The sequence below is a fragment of the Carcharhinus amblyrhynchos genome, chromosome 3 (genome assembly GCF_965287045.1).
Source record: "Carcharhinus amblyrhynchos chromosome 3, sCarAmb.v2.hapA, whole genome shotgun sequence".
NCBI lineage: Eukaryota > Metazoa > Chordata > Chondrichthyes > Carcharhiniformes > Carcharhinidae > Carcharhinus > Carcharhinus amblyrhynchos.
Window position 1 is genome coordinate 64,310,584 of NC_137326.1, and position 19,191 is coordinate 64,329,774.

The 19,191-nt window shown below is 49.9% G+C and overlaps 1 protein-coding gene across 1 annotated transcript in view; it reads right to left on the reverse strand.

The window, feature by feature from the left end:
- Positions 1-17,871, reverse strand: part of plxnd1 (plexin D1) — a 176,737-nt gene extending 158,866 nt beyond the window's left edge. Inside the window, exon 1 of the mRNA XM_080184802.1 lies at positions 16,218-17,871. Coding sequence (XP_080040928.1) covers positions 16,218-17,411 — 1,194 coding nt within the window. The 5' untranslated portion in view covers positions 17,412-17,871. The remainder of the gene's footprint in view (positions 1-16,217) is intronic.
- Positions 17,872-19,191: the final 1,320 nt, after the last annotated feature.

Genomic DNA, 19,191 nt, shown 5'->3' on the forward strand with positions numbered 1-19,191 from the left:
GAGTAACTCATCTCCTGATACCTCAAAGCCTGTCCACCATCCACTAGACATAAGTCAGGAGCATGATGGGAGTGTTTGGTTTCATGCTGCATGCAAGTTTTCTCTCAAATTAAATTTTCTCCCTTCTTATGAACTTTCTAGTCTTTCTCTGCTGGATCCTAAAAACTTCCCAGTCCTCTGGGCAGTATTTCTTGCCTTTGGGTCAAAATCGAGGAACATCCTCCCTAACAGCACTGTGGATGTACCTACGTCACATAGACTGCAGCAGTTCAAGAAAACAACTCACCATCATCTTCAGAAGAGCAATTAGAGCTGGAAAATAAATACTAGCCTAGCCAGTGACATCTACATCCTGTGAATGAATCAAAAAGAGCTGTGCTTACTGAAACACAGTGAAGTGGAAGGGGCTAAAGCTGGAGAATTCACTGACCAGGGAAAGGGGAACAATGGACATGAAATTACACTTATTGAGATTGGACATAAAGCTGGAAGTGAATAGTTTCAATCAAGAAATGGCAACAACTGCAGGAAGGAAGCTTGTTTCAGTGACTGAACTGGAAGGAGTTTTTATTCTTCTGAGCCAGGGGCTGGGGTGGGAGGTGTTTCTGGCCTGGAGTGGCCTCTGTGTGAGTGATGGATTTGTCGCTGTGATATCCTGCACTTTCATCCCTCACAAATCTCCATTAGATAGAGGAAGACAAGGTCAGGAGGAAACGTGCAGGAAACAGAAGTCAGAACAAGAGGAGATGGCAATGCTCAGCCTAGTCAACAGGAACCATGACCTCAGCTTGCAGCTAGTAACCTGTTACATTCCACAGACAACCAAACAACTGGACCCAAGAGATTCCTAGGATAGATGGGAGTGGGGGGGTAGGGGGTATGTTGGTTAGGGGGAGTGAGGGGAGGGAGATAGAATCATAGAATCCTTATAGCACAGAAGGAGACCATTTGGCTCATCAAGTCTGTACCTACCATAGTCCCGTCCAGGCCCTATTCCCGTAACTCCGCACAATTACTCTACTAATCCCTCTGACACTATGGTCAATTGACCATGGCCAATCCACCGAACCCGCACATCTTTGAACTGTGGGAGGAAACTGGAGCACCTGGAGGAAACCCATGCAGACATGGGGAGAATGTGCAAATTCTGCACAGACTGGGAGGAGAGGACGGGATGTAGTGCTGCTGGGATTGGCTATCCATTATACACACTGCTTGATGTTTCTTTCCCCAGGTCTGAGCAGAATCCAGTCCATGAATTGTCTGACTGAGTCTTCGATCTGTAAGGTTGGTGTTGACTGCCTCCAATACTGCAGCTACTTGTCTCCAGGAGTAACACATTCAGGGGGATTTGGCTCACTGATGGCAAGTCAGGACTGGAGGGAAATCTTCCGGAACTATGTGGGACTATGTGACTTATGACACAGAGGAAGCCAGTGTGGGGATCATGTCAAGTGAATTCTACTTCTATGAAAACATTCATACCCTTCCCCTTGAGGCTGAACCAGTCTTTTATGATGGTTCATAAACGACTTGCATCTGTACAATGTGCACCTATTTATAAAACAAAGGATTCAGTAGAATCTATTAACCACTCTCTCAACCTGCACTACCACCTTCAATTATATAAGCACATCTCCACCCAGGTTCCTCTGTTCCGGCATTTCCATTAAAATCTCCTCTCCTTGTTCTTCTGACCAAACTATATCACTTCACAATTCTCTACATATATTAAATTTCATCTGCTCTTTCCACCAGCTTGTCTGAATCTTCTTGAAATCTATCACTATCCTCCTCACATTTCATAATACTTCCAAGTATTGTATCTTGTTCAAATGTTGAAATTGTGCCCTGTACACCCAGCTCTGGGTTTTAATATCATCAGGAAAAGCAAAAATACCATCCTTCAGTACCATTGCCCAGTCAGAGATAAGAACATTTTCTGCAACCCACGTTTTCATAGGATCAAATTAAATAATTAAACTACTGGATACAAAAGTTTTATTTAATGTTTCAAAATACCACATGCCTCAAGCTAAGGGTGGCGAGTGGTTAGCACGGCTGCCTCACAGCGCCAGAGGCCCGGGTTCAATTCTGGCCTCGAGTCACTGTCTGTGTGGAGTTTGCACATTCTCCCCATGTCTGCGTGGGGTTTACTGCGAGTACTTTGGTTGTCTCCCACATTCCAAAGATGTGCAGGTTAGGTGAATTGGTCATGTTAAATTGACCCTTAGATTGTAGACTGGGGGGGGGATTAGCAGCATAAATACATGGGGTTTCAGGAATAGGGTGAGGAGTGGGCAGGAGTAAGATGCTTTGTTGGACAGTCAATGCAGACTTGATGGGCTGAATGGCCTCCTTCTGCACTGCAGGGATTCTATGACGATGCTTATTTTTCACTTAAGTATAGTTTCACTACCTTTTGGGACTCAACTGATTAATACATACGGAAACAACGTAATAGTGGATTTGTGACCATGGCAACAATTCTTTCACCCACACACTGACCAAAGAGAAGAACCTCACTGGATGCACCTTTGCCCTTTATACCGCAGGTGACACACACTGTCTCCCAGGCCCAAACAGATGCAGGAAGCATGGAAAATATACAGGCCTGCAGAGGTGAGAGTGAAACAACACGATTCCAAGGCCCTTCTCCCCAGCTTATTCCTGGCAAATGTCCAATCTCTGGAAAACAAGCCAGACGAACTTAAAATCAGGCTCACTTTCCAAGAGAACTGAGGGACTGCTGTGTGCTCTACTTCATGGAGACATGACTCACTCCTGCTTCACCGGACTGTGCCCTACAGCCAGAGGGCTTCTCAATCCAACAAATGGACTGCAGCTTTAGGCAAGACTAGGGGAGGTTGGTCTGTTTCCTAATCGACACCTCTTGGTGCCTAGACGTAGCAATACTGGCAAGTTTCTGCTCCCTGGATCCAGAGTACCTAACGCTGAAACGCTAGCCCTATTACCTGCCCTGGAAGTTCACCTCTGTTATCCTGACAGCAGTTTACATTCCACCCCACGTGGATGTGAAGACCACGCTGGACGGAATATACACCACCACAAATAACCTTGAGACAAAACATCCCGAGGTTCATCATGTGGCCAGGAACTTCAACCAAGCCAAGCTCAAGAGCATCCTATCAAGATAGTGCCAACACATCTCCTGTCCTACCAAACATTCTCGGCCACTGCTACACAAACATCAAACGTGCCTAACGCTCTACTGCCCCTCCACACTTTGGCAAATCAGACCATAAGGTTGTGCTTCTGCTCCCAGCTTTGAAGCAAAATCTGAAGTGGGAATGTCTGAGAAAGAAAATTGTGCAATGTTGGTCCGAGGATTCGGATGGTCCCCTACAGGACTGCTTCGAGTCAGTGGACTGGTTAATATTTAAGAATTCAGCAACCAACCTGAATGAGTATACCACTACAGTAACTGACTTACTTAGTAAGTGCGTAGAAGACTGTGCCAAAGAAGCAGATCCATGCGTTTCCCAATCGGAAACCACGGATGAATACGGAAATCCATTGCTTACTGAAGTCCAGGTCTGAACCTGATCTATATAAGAAATCCAGAAATGATCTAAGGAGAACCTCCAGATGCCAACAGAGTACCAGACCAAACTAGAGTCCCAGGTTAGCCGTATGGACCCCCGCCAACTATGGCAACGTCTGCACGACATAACAAGCTACAAGATGAAGGCGTGTAGGATCACCAACAACATTGCACCCCTCCCCGATGTGTTCATTGCATTCTATGTCTGTTTTGAGCAAGAGGTCAGCGAGAGGACGTCTTTTACTCTGGAAGCCCCAGCCGAATCAGTGTCCGAGGTCACCATTACAGAGCTCAGATCAGCTTTCTTGAAATTCAACCCATGGAAAGCGACTGACCCAGATGGAGTACGCGGGCGAGCACTTAGATTCTGCGTGGACCAGCTGGCGGGGGTGTTTGCAGACATCTTCAACCTTTCTTTACACCAATCTGAGGTCCCTATCTGCATGAGATGATGACCATCATCCCTCTATCAAAGAAAAGCCAGGCAGTGTACTTTAATGACTATCGTCTGTCATCATGGAACTGCTTTGAAAGGTTAGTCATGGGACACATCAACTCTGGTCTCCCAGATTGCTGGGTTCTACTACAGTTCACCTATCGCCACAACAGGTTCATAGCAGATACCATCTCCCTGGTCCTACACTCAACCCTGGAACACCCAAATTAAATAAAACACCTATATCAGACTCCTATTTATCGACTGCAGCTCAACCTTCAACACCATTATTCTTACAAAACTCACCTCCAAACTCTGCGGCCTGGGGCTTGCTCGGCTCTTCCCTCTCCCTCTGTTCCTAGACTTCCTAACTCACAACCCACAATCAGTAAGGACAGGCAACAACACCTCCTCCACGATCACCCTCAATACCGGTGCCCCACAAGGCTGTGTCCTCAGCCCCTCACTATACTCCTTGTACACATTTTAAAATTTTTATTAGTGTCATAAGGTAGGCTTACATTAACACCGCAATGAAGCTAATGTGAAAATCCCTGAGTTGTCACACTCTGACACCTGTTCGGGTACACTGAAGGAGAATTTAACATGGCCAATGCACCTAACCAGCATGTCTTTCAGACTGTGGGAGGAAACTGGAGCATCCGGAGGAACCCCACGCAAATGGGGAGAATGTGCAAACTCTACACAGACAGCGACCTAAGCCAGGAATTGAACCTGGGTACCCGGTGCTACGAGTCAGCAGTGCTAACCACTCTAACTATGTGACCAAATTCCACTCTAATTCTATCTTCAAGTTTATAAAACTTTCTCTAAATTGTCCCAACTAAACACACCCAGGACAGGTGCAGCAAGTGGGTAGATACAGAGTAAAGCTCTCTTAACACTGTCCCCATAAAATACTCCCAGAACATGTATAGCAAGCAGATAGATACAGAGTAAAGCTCCGCCTAAATTATCCCCAAATACTCCCAGGACAGGTGCAACATGGGGTTAAATACAGAGTAAAGCTCCCGCTGCACTGTCCCCATCAGACACTCCCAGGACAAATACACCATAGGGTTAGATACAGAGTAAAGCTCCCGTTCCACTGTCCCCATCAAACACTCTCAGGACAGAGACACCATAGGGTTAGATCTAGAGTAATGCTCCTCCTACACTGTCCCCATCAGACACTCCCAGGACAGATACACCATAGGGTTAGATCTAGAGTAATGCTCCTCCTACACTGTCCCCATCAGACACTCCCAGGACAGATACACCATAGGGTTAGATCTAGAGTAATGCTCCTCCTACACTGTCCCCATCAGACACTCCCAGGACAGATACACCATAGGGTTAGATCTAGAGTAATGCTCCTCCTACACTGTCCCCATCAGACACTCCCAGGACAGATACACCATAGGGTTAGATCTAGAGTAATGCTCCTCCTACACTGTCCCCATCAGACACTCCCAGGACAGAGACACCATAGGGTTAGATCTAGAGTAATGCTCCTCCTACACTGTCCCCATCAGACACTCCCAGGGCAGGTGCAGCATGCAGGTAGATACCAAGTAAAGCTCCCTCTGCATTGTCGCCTTCAAACACTCCCAGGACATCTACACACGGAGTTAAATAGAGAATAAAGCTCCTTCTACATAGTCCCCGTAAAACACTCCCAGGACAGGTACAGCAAGCGGATAGACACAAAGCTCCGTCTACACTGTCCCCATCAAACTCTCACAGGACAGATATAGCATAGGGTTAGATACAGAGTAAAACTCTCTCTAAATTGTCCTCATCAAACACTCCCACAACAGACACAGCATAGAGTTAGATACAGAGTTAAGTTCCCTCTACACTCTCCCCATAAAACAGTCCCAGGACAGGTGCAGCACAGGGTTAGATTCACAGCAAAGCCCCCTCAACACTGTCCCCATAAAACACTCACAGGACAGATATAGTATAGGGTTAAATGCACAGTAAATCTCCCTCTATACTGTCCCCATCAAACACTTCCAGGGCAGGAACAGCGAAGAATTAGACACATTAGATACAGAGTGAAGCTCCCTCTACACTATCCCTATTAACACTGCCAGGGCAGGAACAAGTCAGAGTTGGGTACAGAGTAAATTTCTTTCTATTATTGTGTCTATCAATCACAGCTACAATAAGGGTAGATAATGAGTATCATTTCCATCTATACTTTCCCCATCAAACACTCCCAGGACAGATACAGGACAAGGTTAGGTACAGAGAAAGGCCTCCTCCTCACTGTCCCCATCAAACAATCCCAGGACAGATGGACCATGGAGTTAGATACAGAGTAAAGCTCCCTCTCCACTGTCTCCATCAAACAATCACAGGGTTAGACACAGAATAAAGATTTGAGGGATGCCATTTTGTACAGGTGACAGCTCTTTCGAAGAACAATCTTATTTTACTCAGTACACTGTTCTTTCCCTGATCTCGCAAATTGTTTTTGCATCAAGTTATTGATCCAACTTGCTGTTGGAAGTTGTTACTGAATCTGTATCCCCAACAATATGATCTAGTGCATTCCAAACTTGAACCATTCTCTGCCTGAAGACAGTTTTTTTCAATCTTTCTCACTTAGTTGGTCAATCCTAATCAACCTGAGCCCTCTGGTTATTAATTCTTCACAGACAGGAGCAGACTCTCTTTATTTTCCCAATTTCCCCATTCCCTGTCCCAACACCACTTTGAAATCCTGACCTCCAAGCCAAATCATTCCTGACCCCATGTCTACTCCCAGCAGTCACCTTTGTAATTTTCAATCTCCATACACCAGGAGATGTCTCCACTCTCAGGTTATTTTTTAACAAAGGCACAATACCCTGTATCACTCCCCATAGCACCGTAGCAATCCCCAATCTAATCCCACTGCCACACTATCAATCCCAAACTAATCCCACTGCCCCACTCTCTCCCCATAACCCTGTATCAATCCCAAACTAATCCCACTTCCCCACACTCTCCCCATAGCCTTGTATCAATCCCAAATCAATCACACTGCCCCATTCTCTCCCAACAGCCCTGTGTCAATCCCAAACTAATCCCACTGCCCCACTCTCTCCCCATAGCCCTGTGTCAATCCCAAACTAATCCTACTGACCCACTCTCTCCCCATAGCCCTGTGTCAATCCCAAACTAATCCTACTGACCCACTCTCTCCCCATAGCCCTGTATCAGACCTAAACTAATCCCACTGCCCGACTCTCTCCCCATAGCCCTGTGTCAATCCCAAACTAATCCTACTGACCCACTCTCTCCCCATAGCCCTGTATCAGACCTAAACTAATCCCACTGACCCACTCTCTCCCCATAGCCCTGTGTCAATCCCAAACTAATCCCACTGCCCGACTCTCTCCCCATAGCCCTGTGTCAATCCCAAACTAATCCTACTGACCCACTCTCTCCCCATAGCCCTGTGTCAATCCCAAACTAATCCCACTGCCCGACTCTCTCCCCATAGCCCTGTGTCAATCCCAAACTAATCCCACTGACCCACTCTCTCCCCATAGCCCTGTGTCAATCCCAAACTAATCCCACTGACCCACTCTCTCCCCATAGCCCTGTGTCAATCCCAAACCAGAACAAAGAAAATTACAGCACAGGAACAGGCCCTTTGGCCCTCCAAGCCTGCACTGGCCATGCTGCCTGACTTAACTAAATCACCCACCCTTCTGCGGACCATATCCCTCTATTCCCATCCTATTCACGTATTTGTCAAAATGCCCCTTAAAAGTCACCATCATATCCACTTCCACTACTTCCCCCGGCAGCGAGTTCCAGGGGCTCACCGCCCTCTGTGTAAAAAATCTGCCTTGTACATCTCCGTTAAACCTTGCCCCTCGCACCTTAAACCTGTGCCCCCTAGTAATTGACTCTTCCACCCTGGGAAAAAGCTTCTGACTATCCACTCTGTCCATACCTCATAATCTTGTAGATTTCTATCAGGTCTCCCCTCAATCTCCATCGCTCCAGTGAGAACAAATCAAGTTTCCCCAACCTCACCTCATAGCTAATGCCCTCCATACCAGGCAACATCCTGGTAAATCTTTTCTATACACTCTTCAAAGCCTCCACATCCTTCTGGTAGTGTGGCGACCAGAATTGAACACTATATTCCAAGTGCAGCCTAACTAAGGTTCTATAAAGCTGCAGCATAACCTGCCAATTTTTAAACTCAATGCCCCAGCCAATGAAGGCAAACATGCCATATGTCTTCTTGACTACCTTCTCCACCTGCACGGCCATTTTCAGTGACCTGTGCACCTGTACACCCAGATCCCTTTGCCTATCAATACTCCTAAGGGTTCTGCTATTTACTGTATATTTCCTATCTGTATTCGACCTTCTAAAATGCATTACCTCATATTTGTCCGGATTAAACTCCACCTGCCATCTCTCTGCCCGAGTCTCCATCTATATCCTGCTGTATCCTCTGATCATCCTCATTGCTATCTGCAAATTCACCAGCCTTTGTGTCGTTCGCAAACTTACTAATCAATCCAGCTACATTTTCCTCTAAATCATTTATGTATATTACAAACAGCAAAGGTCCCAGCACTGATCCCTGAGGAATGCCAATTGTCACAGCCCTCCATTCAGAAACGCACCCTTCCACTGCTACCCTCTGTCTTCTATGACCGAGCCAGTTTTGTATCCACCTTGCCAGCTCACCTCTGATCCCATGCGATTTCACCTTCTGCACCAGTCTGCCATGAGGGACCTTGCCCACTTTCTCCCCATAGCCCTGTGTCAATCCCAAACTAACCCCACTGATGGACTCTCTCCCCATAGCCCTGTATCAATCCCCAAAATAACCCCACTGCCCCACTCTCTCCCTCAAGCCCTGTACCAATGCCACAATGAATTCCTCTGCCCCACTCTCCCACATAGCCCCATATCAGTCTCAAACTAACCCTAGTGCTCCACTCTCTCCCCAGAGCTCTGTATCAGTCCGAAACTGATCCACTGGCTCACTCTCTTCCTATAGACCTGTGTCAATCCCAAACTAATTCCAATTCCCCACATCCCCCATAACGCAGTATCAATCTCAAACTATTCCCACTGACCCACTTCCTCCCCATAGCCCTGTATGAGTCCCAAACTAACCCCACTGCCCCACTCTCTTCCCACTGCCCTGTATCAATCCCCAAAATAATCCCACTGCCCCACTCTCCCCCATAGTCCTGTACCAGTCCCAAACCAACCTAGGCTTGTACTCGTTAGAGTTTAGAAGAATGAGGGGAGATCTCATTGAGACGTATAAGATGATGAATGGGATGGATAGGATAGAGGTGGAGAGACTCTTCCCGCTCAAAAAAGACAGTAGGACTAGGGGGCACAGCCTCAAGATAAAGGGGAGGCGGTTTAGAACGGAGTTGAGGAGGAACTTCTTCACTCAAAGGGTGGTGAATCTCTGGAATTCTCTGCCCGTTGAAGTGGTGGAGGCTGCCTCGCTAAATATTTTTAAGAAGCGGGTTGATGGGTTTTTGATAAGAGAAGGGATTGAGGGTTATGGGGAGAGGGCGGGAAAGTGGAACTGAGCCACGACAGATCAGCCATGATCTTATTGAATGGCGGGGCAGGCTCGAAGGGCTAGATGGCCTACTCCTGCTCCTATTTCTTATGTTCTTATGTTCTTATGTACTGCACACCCTCTCCCTATAGCCCTCTATCAATCCCCAAAATAATCCCACTGCCCCACTCTCTCCCATAGCCCTGTGTCAATGTCCAAGATAATCCGACTGACCCACTCTCTCCCCATAGCCCTGTATCAATCCTCAAAATAATCCCACTGCCCAACTCTCTTCCCAAAGTCCCGTATCGATCCCAAAATAATCCCACTGCCCAACTCTCTTCCCAAAGTCCCGTATCGATCCCAAAATAATCCCACTGCCCCACTCTCTTCCCAAAGTCCCGTATCGATCCCAAAATAATCCCACTGCCCCACTCTCTTCCCAAAGTCCCGTATCGATCCCAAAATAATCCCACTGCCCCACTCTCTCCCCATAGCCCTGTATCGATCCCAAAATAATCCCACTGCCCCACTCTCTCCCATAGCCCTGTGTCAATGTCCAAGATAATCCGACTGACCCACTCTCTCCCCATAGCCCTGTATCAATCCTCAAAATAATCCCACTGCCCAACTCTCTTCCCAAAGTCCCGTATCGATCCCAAAATAATCCCACTGCCCAACTCTCTTCCCAAAGTCCCGTATCGATCCCAAAATAATCCCACTGCCCAACTCTCTTCCCAAAGTCCCGTATCGATCCCAAAATAATCCCACTGCCCCACTCTCTTCCCAAAGTCCCGTATCGATCCCAAAATAATCCCACTGCCCCACTCTCTCCCCATAGCCCTGTATCGATCCCAAAATAATCCCACTGCCCCACTCTCTCCCCATAGCCCTGTATCGATCCCAAACTAATCCCACTGCCCCACTCTCTCCCCATAGCCCTGTATCAATCCCAAACTAATCCCACTGCCCCACTCTCTCCCCATAGCCCTGTATCAATCCCAAACTAATCCCACTGCCCCACTCTCTCCCCATAGCCCTGTATCGATCCCAAACTAATCCCACTGCCCCACTCTCTCCCCATAGCCCTGTATCAATCCCAAACTAATCCCACTGCCCCACTCTCTCCCCATAGCCCTGTGTCAATCCCAAACTAACCCCACTGATGGACTCTCTCCCCATAGCCCTGTATCAATCCCCAAAATAACCCCACTGCCCCACTCTCTCCCTCAAGCCCTGTACCAATGCCACAATGAATTCCTCTGCCCCACTCTCCCACATAGCCCCATATCAGTCTCAAACTAACCCTAGTGCTCCACTCTCTCCCCAGAGCTCTGTATCAGTCCGAAACTGATCCACTGGCTCACTCTCTTCCTATGGACCTGTGTCAATCCCAAACTAATTCCAATTCCCCACATCCCCCATAACGCAGTATCAATCTCAAACTATTCCCACTGACCCACTTCCTCCCCATAGCCCTGTATGAGTCCCAAACTAACCCCACTGCCCCACTCTCTTCCCACTGCCCTGTATCAATCCCCAAAATAATCCCACTGCCCCACTCTCCCCCATAGTCCTGTACCAGTCCCAAACCAACCTAGGCTTGTACTCGTTAGAGTTTAGAAGAATGAGGGGAGATCTCATTGAGACGTATAAGATGATGAATGGGATGGATAGGATAGAGGTGGAGAGACTCTTCCCGCTCAAAAAAGACAGTAGGACTAGGGGGCACAGCCTCAAGATAAAGGGGAGGCGGTTTAGAACGGAGTTGAGGAGGAACTTCTTCACTCAAAGGGTGGTGAATCTCTGGAATTCTCTGCCCGTTGAAGTGGTGGAGGCTGCCTCGCTAAATATTTTTAAGAAGCGGGTTGATGGGTTTTTGATAAGAGAAGGGATTGAGGGTTATGGGGAGAGGGCGGGAAAGTGGAACTGAGCCACGACAGATCAGCCATGATCTTATTGAATGGCGGGGCAGGCTCGAAGGGCTAGATGGCCTACTCCTGCTCCTATTTCTTATGTTCTTATGTTCTTATGTACTGCACACCCTCTCCCTATAGCCCTCTATCAATCCCCAAAATAATCCCACTGCCCCACTCTCTCCCATAGCCCTGTGTCAATGTCCAAGATAATCCGACTGACCCACTCTCTCCCCATAGCCCTGTATCAATCCTCAAAATAATCCCACTGCCCAACTCTCTTCCCAAAGTCCCGTATCGATCCCAAAATAATCCCACTGCCCAACTCTCTTCCCAAAGTCCCGTATCGATCCCAAAATAATCCCACTGCCCCACTCTCTTCCCAAAGTCCCGTATCGATCCCAAAATAATCCCACTGCCCCACTCTCTCCCCATAGCCCTGTATCGATCCCAAAATAATCCCACTGCCCCACTCTCTCCCCATAGCCCTGTATCGATCCCAAACTAATCCCACTGCCCCACTCTCTCCCCATAGCCCTGTATCAATCCCAAACTAATCCCACTGCCCCACTCTCTCCCCATAGCCCTGTATCAATCCCAAACTAATCCCACTGCCCCACTCTCTCCCCATAGCCCTGTATCGATCCCAAACTAATCCCACTGCCCCACTCTCTCCCCATAGCCCTGTATCAATCCCAAACTAATCCCACTGCCCCATTCTCTCCCCATAGCCCTGTATCAATCCCAAACTAATCCCACTGCCCCACTCTTTCCCCATAGCCCTGTATCGAACCCAAACTAATCCCACTGCCCCACTCTCTCCCCATAGCCCTGTATCGAACCCAAAATAATCCCAGTGCCTCACTCTCTCCCCATAGCCCTGTATCAATCCCAAACTAATCCCACTGCCCCACTCTTTCCCCATAGCCCTGTATCGATCCCAAAATAATCCCACTGCCCTACTCTCTCCCCAAAGCCTTGTATCAATCCCAAACTAATCCCAGTGCCTCACTCTCTCCCCATAGCCCTGTATCAATCCCAAACTAATCCCAGTGCCTCACTCTCTCCTCCTAGCCCTACGTCAATCCCCAAACTAGTTGTACTGTTCCACTCTCTCCCCATAGCCCCCATCAATCTCAAACTAATCCCAGTGCCCCAGTCCTTCCCCATAGCCCTGTATCAATCCTGCAACTAAGCCCACTGTCCCACTTTCTCCCCATAGCCCTGCATTAATCCCAAACTAATCCCACTGTCCCAACATCTCCTCATAGCCCTGTATCAGTCCCAAACTGATCCCACTACTTCACTCTCTCCCCTTAACCCTGTATCAATCCCAAAACTAATTCCAATACCCCACTTTCTCCCCATAGCCCTGTATCAATCCCAAAACTAATTCCAATATCCCACTTTCTCCCCATAGCCCCGTATCAGTCCCAAACTAATCTCACTGTCCCACTTCCTCTCCATAGCTCTGCAAAAATCCCAAACTAATCCCTCTGCCTCACTCTCTCCTCATAGCCCTGTGTCAGTCCCAAACTAATTCCAATGCCCACTTTACCCCCCATAGCCCTGCATCAATCCCTAATCTCACTGCCCCACTTTCCCCCCTAGCCCTGTACCAATCCCCAAACTAATCCAACTTCCCCACTCTCTCCCCATTGCCCTGTATCAATACCAAACTAATCCAACTTCCCCACTCTCTCCCCATTGCCCTGTATCAATACCAAACTAATCCAACTTCCCTACTCTCTCCCCATAGCCCTGTATCAATACCAAACTAATCCCACTGTCCCGTACTCTCCCCATAGCCATGTCAATTCTGAACTAATCCATTGCCCCTCTCCCTCCCCATAGCCGTGTGTCAATCCCAAACTAATCCCACTGCCACACTTGCTCCCGATAGCCTGCATCAATCACCAAACTAATCCCACAGCCCCACTCTCCCCCCATAGCCTTGTGTCAATCCCAAACTAATCCCACTACAACACTCTCTCCCCGAAGCCCTGCACCATCCCAAACTAATCCTACTGACCCACTTCGCACCACCCCCCCCAACCCCATAGCTGTGGGAATATAATCAGGGCCTAGTTTTAGAACATAGAACATAGAACATTACAGCGCGGAACAGGCCCTTCGGCCCACAATGTTGCGCCGACCAGTCTTATTTTTAAAAAAAAACATTGACCCACTAATCTTCTGAGAAATTAGAGGTGTTGATGGGCTTTCTTAACTATGGTGCTGGCATGGGGGGACTAGGACAGATTGTTGGTGATCTGGACACCTAAAAACTTGAAGCTCTCGACCTTTTCTACTTCGTCCCTATTGATGTAGACAGGCTATGTTCTCCACTACGCTTCCTGAAGTCGATGACAATCTCCTTTGTTTGTTAACATTAAGGGAGAGATTATTGTTGCCGCACCAGTTCACCAGATTCTCTCTCTCATTCCTGTACTCTGTCTCGTCATTGTTTGAGATCTGACCCACTACGGTGGTGTTGTCAGCAAACTTGAACCTCGAATTGGAGGGGAATTTGGCTGCAGTCATTGCTGTACAAGGAGTATAGTAGGGGGCTGAGAACACAGCCTTGTGGGGCATCGGTGTTGAGGATGATCGTGGAGGAGGTGTTGTTGCCCACCCTTACTGATTGTGGCCTGTGGATTAGGGAGTTCAGGATCCAGTCACAGAGGGAGGCCACAGGCCCAGGCCACAGAGTTTGAGATGAAGTTAGAAGCCCAGATCGGGACAGACTTTCTGTCATCCAGAGTTCCTGCAGTTACATTATCTGGCAACAGGTTACGGATAAGCAACAGCACGGAGATGGACATCTGGGGACAGACCCTGGTGTCCTGTCAGGCAGACATCAAGAAACCCACTGGGTATTGGAACACCCTCCTGGGACCTCATTGACCGGAAACCAGAGAAGTTTCTGGAAAGGCAGGCAGGGGGATAAAGGGACACATTTCAGACACACCAGCAGCGAAGACTTGATGAGGGAGGTGACTTTGACCATCCGGAAGACTGACCAGAGAAGGAAGGAAGAATCTGCCATCGAGACTCACATTCGTGATGACAGACCAGAGACACTCAGAGAATCGGGCCTGCGGTTTAACCAAACCATCATTGTGGGAAATAAACTTGAACCTGGGGTATCCTCTTGTTATATGTAGGTAATTTAAGAGTTAATGGTGTTACTATTAATAAAATTGTTGAACCTTTACTTGTGTTTGTCCTTTGTCTATCTTGCAAATAAGGGCACCGGGGTAAAGCCTTGGAGTAAGCATCTGAGAATTAACAGCATTGATAGCCCTGTATCAATCCCAAACTAACCCCACTGCCACACTCTCCCTGAAGCCCTGCACCATCCCAAACTACATACCCCATCCCTTGTTTTCTGTGCATCTTGCTTGGATATACATAATTTGTTATTTTTCCCTTAACATTGGCTGTTTTCTGAAGTGGGTGGAAGTGACTCATAAACTCTGGGGACATGGAGATATTACATAAAACATGCAAAAACCCTTTAGCATTCACAAATCTGTAAATGTTTAGAAATATGTCTGTCCTACATCAAAATGTTACAATTATTTCACAGAAAAACAGCATGTTTTATCCTAAATCTATTCGGATATACTGAGTTATTCTACATCCCCAAATCACACACCCAAAAACCCACCTCCAAAACCCATTCCTCACCCATCACCATCTCCCACCCACACCCCACCCATCCCCCTGCCCACTCCTCACCCATCCCCCACCCACTCCTCACCCATCACCCACCCATTCCTCACCCATCACCATCTCCCACCCACACCCCACCCATCCCCCTGCCCACTCCTCACCCATCCCCCACCCACACCTCACCCATCCCCCTGCCCACTCCTCACCCATCCCCCACCCACACCTCACCCATCCCCCTGCCCACTCCTCACCCATCCCCCACCCACTCCTCACCCATCACCATCTCCCACCCACACCCCGCCCATCCCCCACCCATTCCTCACCCATCCCCCACCCACTCCTCACCCATCCCCCTGCCCACTCCTCACCCATCCCCCTGCCCACTCCTCACCCATCCCCCTGCCCATTCCTCACCCACCCCCCACCCACACCCCACCCATCCCTCACCCACCCCCCACCCACTCCTCACCCATCCCCCACCCACTCCTCACCCATCCCCCACCCACACCCCACCCATCCCCCACCCATCCCTCACCCATCCCCATTTCTCCCCTTTCTTCACACCCTCGCTCCCACCAGTCCCGTCCGCAATCCTCCCTTCCCCCACTCTCTCCTCCTCCTCTCTCCCCCAACCCTGCAGTCTCTCCCTGCCATCCACATACCCAACTCTCTCCCCCTCCCCCCACAACCCTCTACCTCACTCTCCCCTCACCACTCCACTCCCTCCCTCACTCTCTCCCTCCTCCTGCCCCAGACACTCCCCCTCCTGTTGCCACACCCTCCCCCTACTTACCCCCACCACTCTCTCTCCCCTCTCCCACTCTCTCCCCCCTCGACTCTCTCTCTCCATCCCTCGACTCCTCATCCCAGTGGATTTTTTTTCTCTCTCTGCCCCCTTCCCTCAGACTGTCCTACCCTCAACCTGTTACTTCTCTCCATCCTCTGTGATCTTGGCCTCTGCACTGTCCCTCTCCCCTTCCCTCAACCGCTCCCTCTCCCTCCTCCTACATTTCCCACATTCTATAAATGCTTTTCCCTGCACACTTCCCTCTGTCCCTAGTTGCCCTCACTTACCGTAATGTTACGTCTAATGCAGGCTGGACCACTTCCCTGGATCACACTGTCCAGCACCGTCACCTCCTGGCTCCGCTCCTCCTCAAAGCACTTCCTTCGAGCCTCACGGATCCGCTGCTCGATAGCTGGGAAGTTGAAGACACAGAGAGCAGAGTCCCTCCCGCCATCTTCAGGCCTCTCGAACAGGCCGTACAGCCTCTGGGCAGGTCCAGACCAGACAGACAATAAGCGACTGTAAAGTCTGGGGCTGGCACCACACTGCAGGCCCAACTGGATGTAAGATTCAGTCAGTTTGCGGCTCTCAGTCGGCCTTGGGCCTCGTGTTCCAGCACAGATGCGTGCCAGCAGGCTACGGGGTCGTCCACTTTTGGTGCCCGAGTTGGCATCATTGTTGAGAGCGAGGTAAGTATAGGCGCTGCGGCTAAATGCCCGCACAAAACTCAGTCGGTTCCGAGCCTTTGCCTCTGACTTGATCTTGAAGACATTGTCCTCGGACGGGTTGATGTCATAGCTGAAGAGGCGGGAGAGTTGCCCCTTATCGAGGGTCCGGATGGCAATCTCAGGAGTGTTCTCAAAGCGCAAGTCCTCACGACTGTTGTTGGTTGGGAAGTAACGGGTGCCCAGGCCTGTGTAGGTGGCAGCCACCAGTAATCGACTGCCAGCTTGAGGCCCAGACCCCAAGCCCCGCAGCACCAGGCCAACTGTAGAGGCCTCAGGATGGTTGGCAGCCACGTAGAGCATGCTGGGAAAGACCAGCTCAGGGCCTGCTGGGGGTGGGAACTGCACTGCCAAGCGGCTGATGTTATCTAATGCCCGGAGCTGACAGAAGCCTTGGTGGACAGAACCACATACCACCAACAGGCCCTGGGCTTGGTCAGCCTGCAGCAACTTGTTGTGGTTGTCTGTCTGTTTGCGAGGATGCTCACAGGTGCTGTGAGGGAGTTGTGGAGCATGGCATAGAGCACTGTCCTTCACTGGGCCTGTCCTCACCTGAGCCTCCAGCTCCAGTCCTGGTCCTAGCTGGTATATAGCATTAACCGTGCCCACGTATACCCGAGGGCCCTGCTCTGGGTTCCAGCCTGGCACTGGCCCAGCCACCACCACCAGGTTGTTGGTGGGTGTGAGGCTGCGGAAAGTGTCGCTCACTTTCATACCCAGGACAGCTGGCAGGAGCAGGAGCCCAGCCAGACACATCCCTGTCCCCAGGGTGTGGCCTCGCTCCCTTAGCCCTTTTGTCTGTCTGTGTCCCCTCCGCTCTGTCTCTCTCTCTCTCTCCTAACTCTGTCCCTTTCTCCCTTTCCCAGTCCTGGCCCTCTGTGACCTCTCTCTCTCTCTCTGTTGCACTGTCTCAGTCTCCCTATCTCCGCTCTGTCACTCTGCTCCCTGTCTGTGACCCTCTCTATTGGATAGTCTCAGTTCTTGTGTCTACCCCTCTCCCTGTCTCTGGGGTTTTTCTGTCTCTCCCTGTCTGTGAAATCCTTTACTGGAGAGGTGTATTCTCAGGAGCTCATTGCACAGACAGGTGTCAGGAGGCACAGGTATTTCTCTGCAGTCTCACTCCAGACTCCAACTACCCCCTCAGGGTGGTCCCCGGGCAGATCAGCCCCACACCCAGGGTCAGCTGACCCTTAGAGTATTACAGCCCAACATACATAGCAGTGCCCCTCTCTCCCCCTTCTCCCTGTGTGAGCCTTCTCTCTCTGTCTGTCTGTCTCTCTCAGACACACTCCGCTCCCTGTTTCTCAGCACTCACCTTCCTCCCTATCCCGCTTCCTTACCTTCCCTAACCCTCTCGCTTGCTCCGATTTCCCTCTCTGGGTCAGCCTCTCCTCTCGCTGAGAGCCTTTCTCTGTCTGGGTTGATTTTTCCGATGATTTCTCTCCCAGTGCTCAGGAAGAAGTTGTTTCCTGTCAAACCCGCCTGGGCTGTGACGCGACCGAGTCCGGGACCCGGGGCAGAGAGACAGAGAGAGAGAGAGTGTGGGGCAGAGAGATAGAGAGAGAGAGAGAGTGTGGGGCAGAGAGATAGAGAGAGAGAGAGTGTGGGGCAGAGAGATAGGGAGAGAGAGAGTGTGTGGGGCAGAGAGATAGAGAGAGAGAGAGTGTGGGGCAGAGAGAGAGAGAGAGTGTGGGGCAGAGAGATAGAGAGAGAGAGAGTGTGGGGCAGAGAGACAGAGAGAGAGAGAGAGAGTGTGGGGCAGAGAGATAGAGAGAGAGAGAGAGTGTGGGGCAGAGAGATAGGGAGAGAGAGAGTGTGGGGCAGAGAGACAGAGAGAGAGAGTGTGGGGCAGAGAGACAGAGAGAGAGAGAGTGTGGGGCAGAGAGACAGAGAGAGAGAGTGTGGGGCAGAGAGACAGAGAGAGAGAGAGTGTGGGGCAGAGAGACAGAGAGAGAGAGTGTGGGGCAGAGAGACAGAGAGAGAGAGTGTGGGGCAGAGAGACAGAGAGAGAGAGTGTGTGGGGCAGCGAGATAGAGAGAGAGAGAGTGTGGGGCAGAGAGATAGAGAGAGAGAGAGAGAGTGTGGGGCAGAGAGATAGAGAGAGAGAGTGGGGCAGAGGGATAGAGAGAGAGAGAGTGTGGGGCAGAGAGATAGAGAGAGAGAGAGAGTGTGTGGGGCAGAGAGATAGAGAGAGAGAGTGTGGGGCAGAGAGATAGAGAGAGAGAGTGGGGCAGAGGGATAGAGAGAGAGAGAGTGTGGGGCAGAGAGATAGGGAGAGAGAGAGTGTGGGGCAGAGGGATAGAGAGAGAGAGAGTGGGGCAGAGAGACAGAGAGAGAGAGAGTGGGGCAGAGGGATAGAGAGAGAGTGTGGGGCAGAGGGATAGAGAGAGAGAGGGGCAGAGAGACAGAGAGAGAGAGAGAGTGTGGGGCAGAGAGACACAGAGAGAGAGAGTGTGGGGCAGAGAGATAGAGAGAGAGAGTGGGGCAGAGAGACAGGGAGAGAGAGAGGGGCAGAGAGACAGGGAGAGAGAGTGGG